Source organism: Falco biarmicus, chromosome 5, assembly GCF_023638135.1.
Source record: "Falco biarmicus isolate bFalBia1 chromosome 5, bFalBia1.pri, whole genome shotgun sequence".
NCBI lineage: Eukaryota > Metazoa > Chordata > Aves > Falconiformes > Falconidae > Falco > Falco biarmicus.
In genome coordinates this window covers 67,938,739-67,959,873 of record NC_079292.1, presented here as the reverse complement: position 1 = coordinate 67,959,873, position 21,135 = coordinate 67,938,739, and the positions used below count along the sequence as shown (strand labels likewise).

Here is a 21,135-nt window from a genome sequence, read left to right as displayed (position 1 = left end):
ATTTTATGATTCAAAAATGTATGGGAGCTTTCTGGAAAGCAGTATGAGTTCCATTCTGTCCTGTTTTTCTCATGGTTTTTTTTTTTTTTCTCCTCACAACATTTCTCAAAGCCTTGCACTGTTCATATACCACAATGTCACGTATCATTTGGCTTGTAAATAGGTCTCCTTATGGAAAGTGACTTGAGTACTCCAAAAATACTCAAGAGAGGAGGCCCTTCTGCATGGTTAAGGCATATATAAAAACTGTTTGTAACTCTCCCCCTCCCCCCTGCAATGTATATTTTAATAATTGCTCTTGTGTTTCTCCCTGGAATGCTGATTTTTCATGACTGTGCATTTTGTTTTCAAACCAAGAAGTTGTTAGGTAGGCGTTTGGTTTATAGGGCCTTAAATGTGGAGAGAGAAGCATATACAATTTCCTATTTGTAAAGATTTTTTTTTCCTATTTGTATTTCTAAGGTTTTTTTTACATGACTAAGAAATACCTCACTTGCCAAGTGGCACATTGAAAATGTAAACACTATAAAAACTTGTCATGTTTTTTGTCAGGACTGTAAGGTATTGTCACATTTGCTCTGGGACATACGTATTTGTTTTCCTTTATTGATTGCAGGCAATGACGAGAGTGAAGCTGGACTTCTTGGATCAGTTAGCAAAATTTTGGGAACTCCAAGGATCCAATTTAAAAATCCCTGTGGTAGAGAGGAAAATACTGGATCTTTATGCTCTGAGCAAGGTAAGCCATTTTGGGCCTTAGTCAGACAGGGACCTCATTTTTTGCTCAAGCTCAAGAAGCTAAGCAACAGGGAGGACTTGTTTTACAGAATTAATCTCATTAATATGTTCATTAAATGACAGTGGGGAAAAAAAACAGTGAAAGAAAATTTCTAAATTAATGGTTGTGGCAGACATGGCAGACAGCTAAATCGGTTGTCTTTGGTTCTATTCTATACAGCATGCATTTGTTACCTTTTATACAGCTTGAACATCCTCCTGTCAGCTGACCGCTTGCTTTTTAGTTCTGTTTTACATATGGTAGAGCTGCAGGAGTTTGAGGTGGTTTCTGAGAAGGTAGTGGTATACTTGCATGCAGTTCAGCTCCTGACCTAGCAATTCTGTAATAAATTGTTGTAATTGCACCCTCTTCTCTCCCAACAGAGGTTCTCCACATTACATAAACATGCACCATTGAGAGTTTATAATGTCAGCTTCTGAATAATTACTTTTATTTCCAAAACAGGCTAGGTTTAAGGCTGGCTAGAACTTTATACTACTACAGTTCCTTGTGTTGTTTTTCAAAGTTTGCACACAAATAAAATCTGTTGGAATTTGCTTTTGCACTGGGAAGTGTACTATTATAAGCTTACCTGCTAAGGATGGATTGTTAATATGAATAGGTAGAACTCTTCCTGCAACGTAAGGAATTGATATGGTAGTTTTAGTGCTTCTAGGTTAGAGCATCAGTTTCCATTCCCCATCTTTGTCTTAGGTAAGTAAAAATGTAAAGATCTGAGTAAATTTTATTTTTAAAGAAGTCTTTGTGTTTTGGACAGTCTGAAATTAAAAATGCAGAGAAAAGGGATAAAATACTAAAAGATATTTTTCTTTTATGTCTGTGGTGGTTTGCTGGAATATAGGGAATAGTGGTACTGGGAAATACCTGGGTCACTGTTATGAACTGGAACATATTAGTTGATCACAGATAATGTAGATCTAAGGTTATTTAGTTACTTAGTGACTTCTCTAGCCAATGTTCATGTATAGATAACTTCAGAAATTATTTTTTTGTGGACATTTTGAAGATAAGTTGAGATTTAGGAATAGTTTCATTTCAAATGGCTCTTCTAGTACTTTACTGTAAATATGAGGAAAAATAGTGATCAATAATATTTTATTTAAGTGTAGATATCTCTGATTGTAGGAGGAACCAGAATTAACTAGTTTTTTTTGTCACTGTCACAGTTAAACTTTGAAATTACCTTAGCTTCAAAAGTAAGCCATAAATTTCACTGCAGTAACAAAACGTTTTTGCATTGAGGTTTCTAACAGTCTGTGAAACATTAAGCATGAAATTTGGTCCTTGTGTAAAAAATGTAATGCAAAACTACACGGTTGCAGAAATGTTGTTAGTTTTACAATAACATAATTGAAATTACAATCTATTTGGGTTTTAATCTACTTGGCAGTGAAACTGTAATGGGAATGGAGGCAGTGGAAATGTGGCCGGTGTTTCTGAGGAAGCAACTCAGGCTGTTATGATCATTGCTTAGAGGCAAATGGTCTGTTTTGTTTCACTCTATGTATGTATTAGTTACGTGTAAGCAATGATAGTTCTGTATGCCATCTACTAGACTCAAACCAATTGAAGTCAGGTGTAAAAACTGGACTGGGTTAATTGAAAGGTAAATTCAGTTTCTCCTCTTTTCACAATAGTCTCTTCCATTCAGGGCTTTGTGAGAGTTTTTGTAACTCTGAAGTTGTGAGTTTCCTTCTGCCTGGGGTCTGTTAGAATGCGTTTCACTTCTGGCCAGACTTGTGTTTTGCATCAGAGTACAAGTCTGGTGAGAGTTAACTTTTCAGTTCATTCTGATGGTGGGGTTTGTAGTCTTTCCAACACATCATAAATTTTAACTGTTGGACTCCTCCTGCCTAGGACAGTATGCAATTTACATTTACTAGGAAAATTGTCATGTTAAATATATTAAGTAATGAGGACAAGTAAGTGCTTAGTTATTAAAGTACTAGTCCTTCAGGAAAGAAAAACTTAATTCAGAGTTCTGTCACTTTTTAATAGAACCTTTTAACATTTAATTGGTTTAAAGGATTCCTGGTTTATGTGAGGTGGTGAGAGTAGCTCAAAAGCCTTAACTTTTTTATTTATGTGTTTCAGATTGTTGCCAGCAAAGGAGGCTTTGAAGTTGTCACTAAAGAGAAGAAGTGGTCTAAAGTGGCAAGTCGGCTTGGCTACCTGCCAGGAAAAGGCACAGGGTCGTTACTCAAGTCTCATTATGAACGAATCTTATACCCCTATGAACTCTTCCAATCTGGGGTCAGCCTTATGGTGAGACGCTTCTCTTTCACAGTGTGAATAGGGGACCCAGACTGCATATAGAGTGCTAGTTATTGCTTACAAAACTAGAACATAGTGTCTACACTTTTAGAAGCTTTAACTACGTAAACAAAGCTAGAACCACCCTCAGTATTTACTTGTGACACAGTAGTGCTAGAAGTTGTAATGTGACATTGTGTTGTCATTTTCTGGTAGCCATTTCTTTATAGGACTGAGGCCAACCCTACTGGGAAGGAAAAAAAGGCAAAAGATGATAGAGTTGATTGGAAAGGTGTCTTTCTGGATAAACTGGCAGTTGAGATTCAGTTTCCTTATTTGAAGGATGCATGGATTAATTGGCCTCTTGTCCAAATGGCATGTGTAATGCTGTGGGATTTCACTTGTCCTGTTTCTTAGCAAATAGAATGATTCACAGAGCATGGGATGATTGGCACTGCCTGATCAGTCAACCCAGTGTCTTGTGCTCTGATCCTCTAGGGCATCCAAAAGGCAAACTTGGACCTTAAGGAAAAAGTGGAGGCTGAGGACATCAGCTCAGATGCCCAGGCTTCCCCAAAGCAGGCTTCAAGGATGAATGTCGTGCTGAAGAGAACCAGACGCGTCAAATCCCAGGTACCCCTGTTAATTGGCTCTTACGGACAGAGGACACTTACTCCTTCCACCAGCACAGCAACATTGGCTGTGCAACAGCCTTTGTCTGGTTGTGGAAGTCTGCTGAAAAGCACTACCAGGGAGCTGTCTTCATTTAAATAAAACCCAGAGAAGGGTTTCTCTCTGAGGCCTGGTTTGCTTATGGTGAATGCACTATTTATCTGAAAACTTTTAAAGCTGTTTTTTGTTTGTTGGCAAGTGGGTCTGGGTACGTTGGTAGTGAATTTATCTGTGAAAACTAAACAGATAAGAAGACATTTGTGAAATGGTGGTTGAACCTTCTGCTTGTGCAAAATTAAAAAAGTTTTCTAAAACTTTTTCAAATATGCCTTTTAGTTACATGAATACAAATGTAGTAGTATATAGATAAGTCTTTGTTAATTGTGGCAATTGCACTTGGGACTGATTACCTCAAGCTGGACAGACTGTTTTTGTGAAGAAATGAAATAGATATGTAGGGGGATGATCAGTGATTGCTGGAGCTGTATAGGATTTCTACAGTTTGTCTGCTGAAAAGCAGTTTCTTTCTGCTGGATTATTGGTGTTCTAGGAACTTCTGGTATTCTACTAGGCAATACTAAATCCTGGGAGAACACCACCCCCACCCCTCCCCCCAAATCTCAATTCAAACTGAATCATCACCATTTTAAATCTCTATTATTAGAAACAATGTTGGAGGCTTGTCCTAATGGCTCCATTGCTTCTCTTGCACTGTTTAAAGCAGGCCTGTGCCCTTTGTCAAAGATACCTGTTGCAGCCAGTATCCTAAAGGTGGTCTTGTTGAGGTCTAGTGACTCCTTGCTGGCCCATCAGCGCAACATGGATAACACAATATGGAACAAACTTACTACTTGCTTCCTGCCATTCTAGACTTAAACACCACAAAGTTGTTTTTTTTTTCAGATGCTTTTAAACTGTTCTTTTTCAAATCCATCTTTCTCTTGTCACTGAGATACTTGAGTATCCTTTATAAATTTTCATGTTATTCTCTGATGTCATGATTGATTTAGAGTGAATTGTCTTTTTTTAGTCTGTTTTCTCAACATACTGAAGCTGACTTGACATTATTTGTTGTAGCCATATAACAATGCATCACACAAACAGTCCCAGGATGTGATCTTAACAGATCTCTCACATTGTGTATTGTTAGTGAGCTGACTTACGTAACTGTGCTTTGCGTTTGAATGAATCTTGGAAGATGCCAGTATGACCTTTTTCTCGTACATGGTGTAGAAGTGTCACCACGTTACTAAGATCCTGTGGGATCTTTTTTCCTGCTGATTTCAGTAGAATAGTGGTACTTCTCATTTCTCCTTGCGGGAAAAATGATTCTGTGGTGATCCTGGCCTGCTGTAGCTGCTTAATTTCATTTAAGGGGGCTGCATTTCCAAAATGAGAGAGACAATTTTACTTGGATAATATGCAAAAAGTAAATACATATTTAAATGCTTCTTATTAGGCCTATAGCTGTGCTGTCTTTTAAACGTTACAGTTACTAAAATGGCTGAAACAGGTGCTTTAATACAGGAAAACCGACCTACTTGCAAAGCCAGGAGAAGTATTTTTTGATTGTGTTTGAAGCTATGTGTAACTCAAGTAATCTCTGGAACTGCATTTAGAAACAGATTTGTCTTCAGTAGAAGCGTAAACATCTGGGGAATGCTGAGAAATTGTTTCAGATTTCAGTGCAGCTCCTTATTGTAGACAGGACTCTGGTCATTGTTTGAAGTGTATACTTGGAATTGTACCAGAGATTGTCTTCAGAGAACAGGTAATACGCAAGTAATGTAAAAACCTGTTAAATAAATGTCATTCTGCTCTAGTTGAAACATCTGAACGATTTGTGTGTAGTGTGCCCTGTAGTCCAGTGCCTGGGTTAGTGAGCACAGATAGCTACGCTGACCTCTGCAACTCAGTAGACTTTTTCCCAAGTGCTAAAAGTACTTTCCAAAAATGCTCTGCATCATCTTTTTGCAGATCAGTTACCTAAGAATGGGTGATAAATAAAAAAGCATAAAGAGAGTAAACAGAAATTACTGAAATAAACGAAGATCCTTAGCAGTAGAAGGGGGTGGCAGACTTTTGAAAAGCAAGTCTTTGAAGTTTTAGAGAAAGTGAAGAATGGAAGAGAACAGGGAATGAGAATTCTTCTTTATGAAAGATGGATTGGGAATTTTTGGCCGCTGTAATCAAATGTCATTTGAATAAATTGTCTCTGAATAGGAAGAGGTTAATTTGGTGATGAGAGATCCTGCTAAGAAAAAAAAACTTTAATGTTTTGCTCACTTCCTCTTTTCTCTGAAGAAAGCTATCACAAATAAATACTGGAGAAGGGCAACTGAATTCCTAAAGGCTTGTAAAGAAAATGGCAACAAAAAGTAGGATGAATTCAGATTAGGAAAAGAGAATATCCTTAAGGAAATACTAAATTTAGAAGAATACTTTTTCCTTAGAAAAAAGCAGTATATCTTCATAGATGATATGTTAGGGTATATTTTAACTGGCAAGGGATTTGTCTAGTGAGGTTACATCATCATGATTTCTGGTAGAGAAATGCAGTACTGTAACAAAAAGATAATGAAAAAGATGAAGTGCTGTCTTTTCAAAGGATATTAACCAGGGAATTTTCTGAAAAACTAAAACAAATTCTAAGTATATCAGTTTTCAAGTTTTTTTTACAAATTTTGTTGATTACAGAATAACAATTAATAAAATAAGCTTCCATTTTTTTACTTTGAAAGATTTCCTTCCATGGGAATAATTGTGTGAAACAAAAGAACACTGGGAGATGCTGACAAATGCCCAAAACATGTAAATATTTTGATTCTTTGTTGTAACTATTCTGGTCTTGAGCATTGGGGGTGCAGGAGTGGGGATGCAAATGTTCCAAAGTTGGTGAGGGTAGGACAACAGAAAAAGGTAGTGTGTGAAGCCAGGGTAGCTGGTTCATGTTAGGATTTGCCCATATATGAGAAAAGCCTTAGGTCTGGACTTTCAGTGTAGAAGGTAAAAGAAACAAAAACATGCCTGCACCCTTCAGGATGAAGAGGAGCCGAGAATAGATAGTGGTTTAATCAAGTTCATTTCACTTATATGGAAACAATATAACGCAAAAGTGTGTTGGTTAGCAATGAGAAAATGGCAAGGAATGCAAGGTTTCTGCTTCCATATGCTCACAGTTTTAAGTTTGGTGGGTTTATACAGTCTTAAAGGACACCACAGAAAGGTGATTCAATGAGGCTTCTGAATGGTTTTGGTATTTACACCTTTAACAATATCCTGGCAGTGTTCATAAGGTTCTATAGGAATCTGATCTTTAAAAACTATTTCCATTTCAATATGCAATCTGTTCTTCTTGAAAACTGTATAGCTTTTTCCACCTGAGCATGAACAGATTGAGTCCACTGAGGTTTAGTGGAATCCAAGTAAATACGGGCAACGGAGTTAGAAAAATACATTTAGGTAATATATTTTCAAACAATGCTGTAAAACTGGAGAGAAGTTGCTGCATGTTAATGATTTACTTTTAGTAAATGTGGTGGTAAAATTATTTTTCAGCTATCACTGAGAAAATTGTCTTAGGACAATAGTGGGAAAGAGAAATTATGGAGATTGTTCATACATGTTGCTGAAATGATGAAAAATTGTACTGTGCTGAGAAGTGTAATGTGGGTTGATTCTGTCAGGTTCTATTAGTTGAGAGAATGGATGAGCTGTTAATGAATTTCAAATGGGAACTGAGGGACTATGTAGTCTCCAGGTGGTAGGCATTCTTGTACAGAAAAACATCAGTGTTTCCTTATGACTTGTTAGCCAAAAAGTGAGGAATTTATGAGAAAAATTTGCAGTTAGTGTGTAATTTGAGTGGGCTTACAAAGTTGGTAACACAGATCTGAAGTGAAATTAATTTAATAGCAAAATAGAATTATTTAATGTTCAGAATTAGGATATCAGCAATAGACAGTTTGCAAAGATGCCAGCGCACTGCATACACGGTTCAGTGGGAACAGGGACTCTTAAATATCACTAAAAATTCCTTAGAGTAATCACGCCTAGGAATCAGCATTCTTTTCTTGTTTCCAGATCACATTAAAAAAGCCAACTGATTTAGTCTGAATATGTGGAAATAATTTTAGTTTTTTGCTTTATTGCAAATGCATTTGAACTTAAATGCTTTTTTGGAAGTTTTTTTTTTGTTTATTGATTAAAAACTGTGAAAGTGTGTCACCCCAAGGAAGCTTGTTTCATGCACGATATATCAGGCCATAACTGTGGACAATAAAAGATGAAGTATCATCAGGAAGTTACTTGAAGAATAACCTCTTTAGAATTAGATATCTGCCTTCAATATTGCTAGATTTGCTGAGGTCTTTTAAGGTCAGTGAATTTCAGGAGGAGGATTGCGAATGGTGGAGAGTTCAGAGGCAACATAAAGAAAAATAGTGATGTGTTTGTGTTGTAGATAAAAATAGAAGATGCAGGTTCTTTTTATTGTTAGGTTAGTGGCAGCCATATGGGAAAATGAGGTAGGTCGGTAATGGAAAACAGGAAGAAGTTCAGTTGAACAGATCACTTCAGGAAACAGCACTGGCAGGGGCATGGAGCTGTCACCTAATGGGTCTTTTCATCTCTGATTTTGAGGTTGCAAGGGCAGCAGGAGTAGCTGTCATCTCAGAGTTGTATTTATAACATCTCATCACAAATAAACCCAGGAGCAGCCAAGCTTAAGGAAGTAGGTTGGAACTCATTAGTGTCATGTGTATGTGTCTACTCAAGGAAGCCGATAAAAAAATCCTGTTGAAACAGTGTATATGTTAACATCCAAGCACTTTACTGAATCATGGTGATTTTTAGAAAACACTGCTGTGGCATTCTTACTTATTTTTTGCTTAATGTCAAACCTAGTTCTCTTAATTGCTGTGTAGGTGACTTTCTGTAGTTTTAGCTGTAATACTAAATGGGAAATAATTTGGGAAGTTGGGTCAAAAATGCTGTCTTTTATTCCATTTGCATTTTTTCGTAGGTTTTAGCAACAGAAAATTATGTCTTTGTGCCTCTGTTTCCTTTCTTTTGTTGAACAGATGTTGGAGGGGAGTGGAATATAAACAAATTATGAACAGACCTGGAGGGGAAATATTGATGGTTTGTGCTGATGTGGTCTTATTTTTATTTTTAGGCGGAGACAGGAGAAATGAGTAGAAATACTGAACTAAAGAAGCTGCAGATATTTGGAGCTGGACCCAAGATGATGGGACTGGCATTGGGAGCAAAGGATAAAGAGGGTAATTAAATCTTGAGCTCATTGCTTTGTGAAGTAATGAGACTTAAATCTTTCTGACTGTCTCTAGAGACAACATTAAGAAGTAAGCAAATCATTATAACTGGAAAAAGAAAGCTAAGTGTTCTAGGGTTTCATTCATGAGAAAGATTTACAGGGTGCTTCATGTAACTTGGCAGAGTTTCAGCTCTTTATGTATTATATTGTAACAATAACAATTAAGCAGCTGTTGCATGAGCTGAGTGACTGGAAGGGAAAACAGAATTTGACAAGACTCGAACTGATCCTGCAAGCTAAGTGCACAAATTACGGGTCTAATTCACTCTGTTTTGTGAGGCAGTTGGGATCACCTGTGAGGATTAGCAAAATAAGTTTTCCTAATCCCTGTTGATTTTAGACTGGCCAGGTATAACAAGGCATTTCTGCTTTCTCTAGACTGTCAGGTAGTTGCTGATATGAAAGGCAGGGTACCAGGCTGGATAGCTACATTTTTGCAAGTAAAGTCCACCTTTGCGTGATATTAATACAATTCAACTTTATTTTACTTCAAGATGAGGTGACACGAAGACGCAAGGGAACCAGATCAGAAGCATTTGGAATGCAGATGAGGCAACGCAAAGGAACTCTTTCTGTCAACTTTGTAAGTTTGATTCCTTTGCTGTGATTTCTGATAAGAAATTCATGAATTTACGAAGATTTTTTTTTTTTTTGTAAAACATCCCCCACTCCCACCCCACCCCAAATAGATGAAAGGATGGAAACTGCAGCAGATGGTACTGTTATGGGAAGACTAAACAGTATTTTGAAAAATAATCTATGCTCTAGGTTTCCTTTTTAACCTTTTGGACAGGGAGGGTGTTGCAACATGAAGATACTTGCTGATCATGGGTTTGTGGGCTTGCTTTGCCGCAGGCTTCACACTTCTTGCATGCCTTCAATAGCTCACTTACTATTTGAGCTCTCCTTCGTAGAACAGTTACAATACTGCTTCCTTAAACCGTATTTTGAGGTGCTCCAGTACTTCAGTTTGTTTAAAGCAATTCCAGCCTTTGTGTCTTTTGAGTTGAAAGTAGTTACAGAAGTCTATGCAAGAGAAACCCCTAAGGGGAAAAACGGAATCTTTACCACTCTGATGTGTGACCATGGAAAAGCAGTGTATAGTAGTTCTTAACGTCTTCCATAGCACATGACTTTTTTTACTGTTAGTGTCATAATTTAGCAACCATGAATGGATATGCTTGCTTTTAATGTCTTAAGAACTAGTCTCTTCAGTAATAATTCAGCTGTTCTTTTTTTATTAGCTTGAGAACGCTTACAAGAGCTTATTTTAAATTTCAACCATAGAAGGCCAAGGCAACCCAAAGTCTCTAGTAATCATATTTTTCTATGTGGAAGTGCCTCCTGGGGGAAAAAACGTGAGAGAAGTTGGATATTTAAAAAACAGATCATTATGCTGTTGCAACTAAGTTAGAATTTGTGACTTGACTGATTAATTGTGCTACTACATCTGAGTATATGGTGTTCCTAGGTTATGTGTTGTGACCATTCTGTTTAAGTACTTTAATGTTAAAATATTTTGTCTAGTCTCTGTTTCTTAATAGAAAGCTATATTTGTTTACTCTTTCCATTTACTCATATTTGTAAGAGAAGATGAAAATACTGTAGCAATAGAATTGCTGTTTTCAAATTGTATTGCTGTAATCTTGTGTAATTCTGTGACTTAGTACTATTTGGTTGCACACTTTCTTAATACTTGGATGAGAGGTCGTCAAGGAAAGAAGTCTTTGAAGTGCACAGGTGATACATTAGCCTTACATAACTTGTCTGAAAAATACTGCGGTACAGTTTTGTTTATATTTATCATTTATCTTTTTGTGAAATGCTAACTGTGAAATAAAGTACAACTTTTTATCTCCTCCCCTCTTGATACATACAGTTGATACATACAGATAGTATCATCATAGTCTTACTTACATCTTACTTACATGTTTTATTACGTGACGAGGAGGCTTATTTGTGGTTATTGCATAATTGCGGATCTGCTTGTTATGAATATATTTCAGTGCAGTCTTTGTATCTGACAGATCATCACTTAGGCTAGCGTCAAGGTTGCATATGTTAATATGAATTTGGAGAGGAGGTACTATCAGTGATAACTAGCAAGTGTCACAGAATAGCCTTCTCTTACGATCACCATTTTAATGCATTTTTAGTTTTGAGAAGAGAACCTGAAAATGTCTGCTAAGGTATCCTCCCTCCTGTATATATACTTGCAACAAAACCCAACTAGTTTGGTGTTTTAGACATGATATTTCATGAGGGTGAGTTTGTGGATTTTTTTTTAAAAAAGGAAAATGATATGTTGCTTAATTGAACTGCATTATTTTTTAAAATTAAGAGACCTGAAGCAATCTTTAGTATATTACTGCATAGCTAGGAAGCAGCATACTTAAACTAGACTAGTGTGGCTGAGATGGGGTTGACAGCAAGTATTTAACACAGCTATGTGAACCTAATCAGCTGAAAAGCACATCCTTCATTATCAGTGCTACTCAAGAACCAGGGAAGACTGCGTTGATGTCTGACTTCAGGATTACATCCTTTGTTTCCTTAGTTTAAGGAAGGCAGGTTCTGGATGAGGAAACTTTTGTAACTTTTTTCCTATTTTTTCTCCACAGGTTGATCTGTATGTTTGCTTATTCTGTGGCAGAGGAAATAATGAGGACAAACTGCTACTGTGTGATGGATGTGATGACAGCTATCACACTTTTTGCTTGATTCCTCCTCTACCTGATGTACCCAAGGGTGACTGGAGGTGTCCAAAGTGTGTTGCCGAGGTACAGTTAAAGAACGGCTCAAGCTTTATATGTATGCTTATGTTCCTGGAAAGGTCAGAAGAAGAGTAGTTTAGCATATAGCTGTTCCATCTGGGTAGAAGCTGTAGTTTTGTTTGGAATATTGTCTAAATAAGGGGTGAATCTCCAACTGTTCTTGGTTGATGAGCCATAAGGAGAGAGAAAAGTTCCTTCTAGAGCTTGGGCATAACCTCTGTTTATTATACAGCCATGTGACAGCTAAAACTATGGCCTTTGCTAAGAGCTGGTAGTCGGAAATTAGGGTGAGAACTGGGTTGTGATAGGTGCTTCAGCATAATGATGAGACATTGTTAACTATGAAGTAATCAAAGGATGTCATTTGGGCGTAACACAGAGCTTTGATTATTGGGAAGTAATTATGGCATTGTTCAGAACAGCTTGTAGCAGAAAGTGAAAGAACTAATTAAAAATTTGTAGCTATTTTAAATTTGGTTTAAACTAAAAAAGGAGTTCTTGAAGCTTTGAAAGTGTAAACCAGTTGAATTTCATTGTTCAAGAAAGGATTGCTACCAAGTTCCAAGACATAACTGATCAACAGCCTAAAGGCAGCAAACATAATTTGATGGGCTTGGTATTTGTCTTAAGAAAACAAATTTTGCAAGCTCAGGAAATCGGTAGATGTAGGATTCAGAGGAGGAAAGTTTACTGTTTCTAAATCTGTGATTTCATAACTGGCTTTAACTTTTTAGATTTTTTTTCAGAAGTGGCAGTTGCACACGTGTATATTATGCCCATTTCCCCCCACATCCTCCACACCCTTCCCGGCTGTAGGCTTCTGCTATTTTTTTTATAGTGATGTATGAATAGTTGTGCAGCCGCATAGTGAGGTGGATGAGCTCGCTGCTCTCTAACCCTTCACCAAGAGAGATTAGGTTGTCAGATGAACTCAGGCAAAGGCTGTTGTGAGAGAGGTGGAAATTCGTAGTTAACAGGCAAGGGAAAAGATGCAACTAACCCTTTGGGCTTAACAGAATGGATTAAGCTGCTTGTTTGTTGTTCCCTTGAGAGAGCAATAAAGGAATATTAGCGAATTACAGCAATCCAATGTTGAGTTAATTTAAAGAATATAGTAGTAAATATAGTGATTGCAGTGGTTTAAAAGTGTGGAAACTCACAAGAAATCTCACTACTACTACTACTAAAAACACAGATAGATTGTTCCCAAGGGAAAAATATGCATGTAGGGAAAAAAATCAGGAAAGTTAAGGTGCCAAGTAAGTTGTTACTAGCAAATTATACAGGAAGTACTTGAAAAATTGTGGAAAAGCATTGAAAGAGGAAGAAGGGAAAAAAATAGCTATATTATGTAGTGGAGAGTAAATAAATAACAGCAGCAGGATGTTTGAAATAGTGCTTTTTGTGTCAGTCTTTAAATGGTAATTGTGCACAGATGCTTAATACAATGTTAGCAGGGTGTTGAAACAGAAGCTAGGAAGAATAGGGTAAGAGTTCTTTGTATGTATTCAGGTCAACATTGTTTGACAGTGTTTACAGATGTAGATTCTGTTGCAGGCTCCATTTAAGAACTACTTTGATAAATGTTGGGCATAGTCTAAGTATAGTTCCTCTTGCAGAAAAAGAAACTACTGATCTCTTGAATTTCTTTCCAGTCCTGTTTCTTTATGACTGAACAGCTGACTATCAGATAGCTACGTGTCATGTTTGTGTTCAAATGTCTTGTATATATACACATTGTGTCAGATGCAAAGGAGCTGAAAAGGACACTGTAGAAATGGGTGGGGAGAGTAGCTGAAATGTGAACAAGTATTTGTTGTGCTCTTGGGATGAATGGGAACAGAACAGTGGAAGACTCGGAGGTTTTCTGTCAAGTGGATCATGTTTGTTGTTAGCTGTGTTGCACTGTTTTAATTTCATTCTTCCTCTTTCCTCCTGCATGCTTTCACAGTGCTAAATCCGTAGATGATTTGCTGACTTGATAAGACTGAAGCACTTGCAGGGTTTGTTCCTGTGCAGTTATTCTGCAGGTGCTTGAATCAGTGCATCTAAGAAATGTTTTATGGTTGTCTAAGCATCTTGTGTGCTGTCTTACTCTGTGGCTGGCAGCAGTAGATGACGAAACTTAGTTTTGGACAGGAAAGCAGAAGTGTGTAGCGTTGGGGTTTACCGTGTTAGATTAGCTTCTGTACAATTAATTCTGTTCTGTTTCTGTTGTGGCAGGACTTCCTCAGCTGAGAAAAGCATTCAAAACTGATAGCTTATTGTGTTTGGTAAGGACTCAGATGGACACTAGGGGTTTTTTGCTCAAAATGTAACTGTGTCATAATGTGCTGCAGGGAACAGTATTTTTATGTTCTGTCTCCTAGGAATGCAACAAACCCCGTGAGGCCTTTGGATTTGAACAAGCTGTCAGGGAATATACTCTCCAGAGCTTTGGTGAAATGGCTGATAACTTCAAGTCTGATTATTTCAACATGCCGGTCCATGTGAGTTTCAACTTTTGTTGTGATTCCTTGTAGGGGAAAAAGAGAAGAGGTTTCAGCTGATCCTGGATTTTTGCTGAGGCATCTTAGCTTTGTTTAAAAAGGCACCATAAGCTTCAAACATGTAAACAAATGATTTAGCTTTCTGGCATCTAGTCTCATTTCAACTTCATTTCACCCTTTTCCTGTAATGAAAAGATAGCTTTATTTCTTGTTAGGGTATGCCTGATTAGCTGTATTCTTAAGTTCTTGCCCTTTTTGATTAATTGAACCAAGTATCTTGTTCTTGTTTGGCAAAGGGGTCTTCCTCCTGTCCTTCCTGTGGCTTTTGTATTGGTTTATTTTGTTCAGAGGATAAATCATTGTCTTCCTCCCTTGATACATTGTGTTTTCTTGTAGACAAGTCAATGCACTGAGTCTGTCTGATAATCACTTTTTTTTGTTCTGCATCTTAGCACTGTTTTTAAAACTAGCATTTCTGCTTTGGCACACTTCCATGATTCCACTGTCCTGTAGATTGCATGTTAACACCAAGCTCCTTCTCCTCTCAGGGTTCTTTGGTAATTTATGGGCATTCGTGCTACAACTTCTACCTTTTAAGGACTCCAGTTTCTGACACACCTTTGGGACATGGAGGAAACCAAGGAACAAAGCTTATTTTACAAATAAACTTCATAAATGAGTATAGGTCATAGTTGTAGTAAGCTATATGAAGACTACACTCTTGAACACAGTGCTTTATCTGAATTTCCTTACTGTTACTCAGAAGTTCTGATAATTATCCTCTGAAGTAGTTTGGTTCTGTTCGTTCTGTTTGCTGCTTGGCTTCTGCTGGCTGTCTCCTTAGCCCCTTCTTTTTAGCTGTACTTCTGGTAACCCCATCTTGTTTTATTCATTATATCCCTTACGACGTGGCATCCTATTTCTGTTGTATTGCAGCTACCACTAAGGATACAGACTCAACTGTATGACTTTGAAGAGATGGAAGGGGGAGAGGGAGTGGCCTTGGTGTCTGAAAATTCCTGGGCGATTAGTAGTGATTTACTGCTTGAATGATAACTTTTATGTTGGGTCTTACCTGCACATACACTGACATCTTTTCCACTTTCAGATGGTTCCCACTGAACTTGTGGAAAAAGAATTCTGGCGATTGGTGAGCAGCATAGAAGAAGATGTCATTGTGGAATATGGGGCTGATATCTCATCCAAGGACTTTGGAAGTGGATTCCCAGTGAAGGATGGCCGACGAAAGCTGATGCCGGAGGAGGAGGTGAGGAACAGGATATGCAAACTGACCCCATTCTTTGCTCTTCGTAAGATTTCACAGGAAGAATTTAGGTCAGAAATGAGAGTGGATTTTTTTCATGAAGAAATTACTTAAGGCTGTTGCATGCACTTAACGACATTCCTTTTTGGTTGGGCATTAACCTGATATTTTTGGTTCTTTTACAGATCTGGTTGCTGATAGATAAGCTACTTTTCATGATTTATGTCACACCTGTTTTGTATTACTTAGCAGGCAAAGATGTGCAAGTTGTTACAGTATGTTCATGTACGAGTGGATAAGATTTATTTTTTTCTTGTTCTGAACCTTTTCATTACATACTTGATTACAGAAACAGGATTCTTGCCTCCTTAGGAGGTTCATAGTAGGTAAACCTAACTAATTGGATTTAGCTTCTGTCTCTGTATACTGTAAGAATGAAAAGATGTAGACATAGCATCCTATTATGAAAAATTCTATACAGAACATCTGGTAAATATATTACCTATTTTCTCCTCAGACCTTACTCTAGCATATCAATTTTATGGCTGCTTATATATTTTAAATTCAGACAAAATGAGAGCAAAGTTGTTGTTTTGTGATTGCACAGCCTCAGATCAACTTATACTGCTTACTGGAAGAGGTAATCCTGCTCATTATTGTCTTCCGTCCATACCTGCATCTTCCTCCCTGTACCTTTGTTGGCTATACAGTGATCGTGTAGCTGCTTAATGAGTCAGAACTGCTTGTGGATCTACTTGTATGAAAGCAGTAATTAAAAAAAGTATTTTCTAGCCAGATCACTTGAGTCATCTGAGCCACTGCATTGTCTTTATAGTGTCAGAGCAAAGCAAACAGCAGGAATATGTGGCTGAGTGTGTGACCAGTCCTTTCGGCAACTATGGGATATGCCTAAGATGACTGTGAATCTGTGCTAAAAGCTTTTTTTAAGGTGGAAAGCAGACTAATGTTGAAGCACAGTTGTGAGCTTTTAAGGCAGTCTATTTGGATTCTCATTTTTTTAGGTACAAATTGTGTGTATTTGAAGGTAAGGTGGGATCACTTGACTAGTGATGCTGTCTTCTCAGAAATGAGTGTGTAGGAATTACTTTTGAGAAAACTTTCTAAAGTAATATATAAAGAAGATAAGATAAACTGCAGTGCAGTAAAGCAGGTCTTCAAAAAGCTGAAATAATAACATAAATTTCACTGTGTTGTTTAGCATGTTAAGTTATCCTATTTCATTGAAGACTTCTATCCTTCGTTCTTCTGCTACTAGCATTGCTGGCATTTTGTTCCACCAGAAAACCATGAAACCTATAAACTTGGGGGGTGGGAATCAAAGCCTGAGTTTATTAGCCTTGGTGCAAAGAAGATGAGCTAAGCATGTTGAAATACTAGGACTGGCTTTAAATCTTAGTCTGATTAATTGCTAAGGTATTTAAGGAGTTATTTCCTAGTTTTGATGCTTCATTGTTGCAGAATATTGCCCACTATCTACTATAGAAATGCATAGGCTGATCTCTTTCTTTGTAATTTCCTTTTCTGGAGTTGGTGTCCTTACATTCTTCTTATTTGTTCAGAATTAATTTTCTTCTTTTTTTGGCAGGATTATGCGCTGTCTGGTTGGAACTTGAATAATATGCCAATTCTAGAACAATCAGTCCTTGCTCACATCAATGCAGATATCTCTGGCATGAAGGTACCTTGGCTGTACGTAGGGATGTGCTTCTCCTCATTTTGCTGGCATATTGAAGATCACTGGAGCTATTCCATCAACTACTTGCATTGGTATGGGCTCTCCTTTCTGTGTCTACCTTACGCTGCCCTGTTTGCTGTTATTAAATTTTTAGTTCTACTTCAAAGTGCCTATGCATGCTGATGGCGCTTTTAACCAAAAAGCTAAATGTCATGAGTGGTCCATATTCTGAGCTGAGGCTTATTAAAAGTGAATACAGATACTGTTTAAACATTCCAGTGTTTTTTATTAACTGATTAAATATTCTTATGTTGCCAAAAATCCAGAGTCACTATAAAATCATGTTGTACAGGCTCACATCTTTTCTAAGGAAGCTTTTGGTTTTGAACTGAGTTAACAGTTCACTGCTTTATGATTTAAAGTTGGTATGCTCCTATGCTGGAAATAGAGACTTCTGGCTTACACAGGCATTTGAGCTGACAGTTCCGCAACAGATCTATCTATACATAGAAATACTAGCCAAGCGAAGAGAAATTTGAAAGTAATTCTGAGTTTCAGAACAATCCTAAAAGTGTTGTGGTATTCAGCTTTTGTGTTTGAAAAGAATCCTGAAAGATAGTAACTGTTTGCAGTGCAGTCTTCCCAGTTCATCAGGCTCGGTCACAGTGGATGGAGCAGGGGGAAGGAGCGGAGAAGCTGTGTAAAGCACATTTTTAGAATACAGTTTGTTGTATGTCTGGTAAAGATGAGTTGATAGTCTTTTGACTGTGATTGCACGTTTCTGGAGAAGCATGTTTTCTAGCAAGATCTGATCCACAGACTCTGGCGGGGAATTAATTTTGTTTTGAGCTCAGTTCTTGTCCTCAGCATGCTGTTAACTAGATTAGTATGTGAGGGTTTATGTCAGCTGGTGAGTTCCAGCAGCCCAGATGCAGAGTAGTAGTAATTACTCACTGGAGTTTACTGGCTGTAAACCACTGTCTACCAGCAGGTGTCACTGAAGCCTGTAGGAAGCACAGAAAACGCTGTGCCGTGCCTCATCGAACTTGTGGGATGGTTAGTGACAAGATTATTAGTACAGTTAAATAGTGCTATGTAAATGGTTTCAGATATTTCAGCAGACTACTGCTTAATAAAAGTACTTCTTAATAAAATAATAAAATAAACCTCAGCACTATAGATACTAGATTATTGCAGTTTATTTTGGTTAAGACAGGACTGGAATAGTATGTTCTCAAGTAATTTTGTGTTTATTTTTGGTCTTGTTAAGTATGAGGGAAGAAAAAGATCAACCATTTAGGCGTCTCTTTTTTTATCTTAAGAGTCCAGTGGGCCACTGGTTTTCAGTAATCGGTTATGTAAATTAGGAGGATTATTTCACTGCGCTGTCTGGTGTTTTATTCTTTCCACTTCTGCTTAGCTGGTATACTGTTCCATTGGTTTCAGGAATGTTACTACTCCAAGCCTGAGTGGAGGAGTACCATGATCTCTTTTCTCTTAAATGTTAGCTGTGACGGCCAAGGTTTTGTTTAAGCTTGCTTTCTTCTTCCTAAAGGAAAATAATTGCCCATTCTGTCTGTGTAGAGCATGGTAAATGACAATTATCTTCCATGTTAGGCTTTTCATGGCAAATCTACTGTCAGGTATTTTGAGAATTGTGTTGTAGTGTAATTGATTTTTCAGATCAGAATAATACATCCTGAAGATGATGTTTGTTGATTAAAGAAACTTTTCTGTCTATATGCAAAATATTTGGCTTGTGTGGACAGTGGTGCTAGGTTTGAGGTGTACTTTGCAGTTGGATGGCATTATTACTTTCCTTTAATATATTTATTACTGTGGTTGTGTTTTATTAGGGGAGAGCCAAAGACATGGTATGGTGTGCCCTCTCATGCAGCAGAGCAGCTAGAAGATGTGATGAAGGAATTGGCTCCTGAGCTATTTGAATCCCAGCCTGATCTCCTGCATCAGCTGGTCACTATTATGAACCCAAATGTACTGATGGAACATGGTGTACCAGTGAGTAGCACATGAGCATTTTTTTACATAAGTACTCCTATGCACTCGTCATTCTGTGCCAGGTTCATGTAACAATGGTTTGGCATACTCTGAAGAATTTTTATGGTGGACGTTTATACATACTCAGTTCATTAGCTATAGGGTGTTTTTTCAAGCTGTTTTCTAGCGTCTTCCCTAGACTCACCACAAGATTTATATTATCTTATATCAGAAGTGAGTGTGCCAAGTTTCTTACATAAAATATCTTACAGAACAAGTGTATGTGTGTGTTAAATTTTAATTAAAAAAGCCCTTACCCCACCATAGCAGAAAATTTGTCTGTGAAATGCTTTTAATATCTTTTGGTAGTAAAATACTTGTCTTGTGTTCATTAGAAATCTCAGCATTACAAAATGCTTTCCTGACCAAACATAATTGACTGCAGACCTTATTTAAGCAGCAGTCACTATCATTTGCTTTTGTCTTAATATAAATTTGTTCCCCTGGCAAATACCCCAACAAAGCAAACCATAAACTGTTTCCAGAAGCTTATGTACTTTGTAGTGCAATGGACTGAATGATGATAGAGAAACATCCTTTTGGGGATTTGTAAAGAAAATTTTCAACTGTTGGCTTATATATTCAGCTTTTTTGAGTAAGGCTATAAATTGAGGATTCACTTCAAGGATTGGTTCTGTCTTCTTACCACTGTTGGTGTAGCTGTATTGCCTATGGTGTTTTATAGGACGAAGAAAGAGGTGTTCAAACATCTTGTAATTATGTCTTAAACTCTGTTGTAAGTTTCATGGTTTTTTTTCCTTTCTCTTCACTTGTATTAGGTATACAGGACCAATCAGTGTGCTGGCGAGTTTGTTGTGACCTTTCCTCGTGCCTATCACTCTGGATTTAACCAGGGATATAACTTTGCTGAAGCTGTGAACTTCTGCACTGCTGACTGGGTCTGTTCTTTTGTATATGTTTGCTGTATCTCCGTGGTGATCTTCTCAAGAAGTGTGTTAGTGACTTAATTATCTGAAGAACAGTCTTAACTCACATAGCATGTTTTATGTTTATAGTTCCTGGTACAATGGTTAAAGACTGATGTAAGTTTGCATTATGCAAAATAATTTTGATAAGCACATAATTTTTAGCAGCTTCAAGCTGAAACTTTGGCATGTGATCTTATTTTAGGTATTGATCTAAGCAAAAAAGTGACATCCCACAGTGCCTTTAGCTAGTCCTTCTGTGATGCCTCTTTCTGAATTTGATACAGATTAATGTGCTATCTTGAATAGTCGTTACGTGAATGTTAGGAGGTAGGCATAAAACAGTCTTTTGTTCTCCTTCTGTGCCAGCTCATTGTACATTTTAATCGTGTTAGTTCTTGTTCTAATAGCTGTGCCACATCAGAGCATAGCTTATGTGGACTCTTAAGTTGTCAAAAGTGCGTCCTATCACTGTCCAGGGCTTACAGCTTGAAGTTATGATCTCATTTGTAGTTTATCTCTCTCTAATGTCTATTTTGCTACTTTCAAATGGGAATTTCAGTCCTTAATCAGAGAAATTTATTCATTTGTCAGAAAAGTTATCTGCAGGACTGACAGTGTGTCAGTGTTCTTTTTCTCTCCTGTGCTCATGATGTAATCTGTGCATAACTTCTGTGAAAAATTGCTAAACTCACACCAACTGTGTGAAGTTCCCTTTGTTTATGCAAAATGTAACCAGAAATCTGTATAGCAAATTCATGTAGCAATTTATATTTTTTATTTTAAAAGGACAAAATAAGTAATATTGATTTTGGTTAACTCTAGGCATCTTGCGTTAAATGTTGATGTCCATGTGTAATATCCAGAGG

General features: G+C 37.4%; 1 protein-coding gene across 2 annotated transcripts in view; it reads left to right on the top strand.

The window, feature by feature from the left end:
• KDM5A (lysine demethylase 5A) overlaps positions 1 to 21,135 on the top strand; it is a 49,352-nt gene that overhangs the window by 2,746 nt on the left and 25,471 nt on the right. For both annotated transcript variants that reach the window (XM_056339218.1, XM_056339219.1), the window contains exons 3-13: positions 617 to 739; positions 2,894 to 3,064; positions 3,551 to 3,685; positions 8,901 to 9,006; positions 9,554 to 9,642; positions 11,681 to 11,839; positions 14,203 to 14,322; positions 15,431 to 15,589; positions 17,193 to 17,374; positions 19,139 to 19,301; positions 20,120 to 20,239. In XM_056339218.1, the coding sequence (XP_056195193.1) occupies positions 617 to 739; positions 2,894 to 3,064; positions 3,551 to 3,685; positions 8,901 to 9,006; positions 9,554 to 9,642; positions 11,681 to 11,839; positions 14,203 to 14,322; positions 15,431 to 15,589; positions 17,193 to 17,374; positions 19,139 to 19,301; positions 20,120 to 20,239 (1,527 nt within the window). The remainder of the gene's footprint in view (positions 1 to 616; positions 740 to 2,893; positions 3,065 to 3,550; positions 3,686 to 8,900; positions 9,007 to 9,553; positions 9,643 to 11,680; positions 11,840 to 14,202; positions 14,323 to 15,430; positions 15,590 to 17,192; positions 17,375 to 19,138; positions 19,302 to 20,119; positions 20,240 to 21,135) is intronic.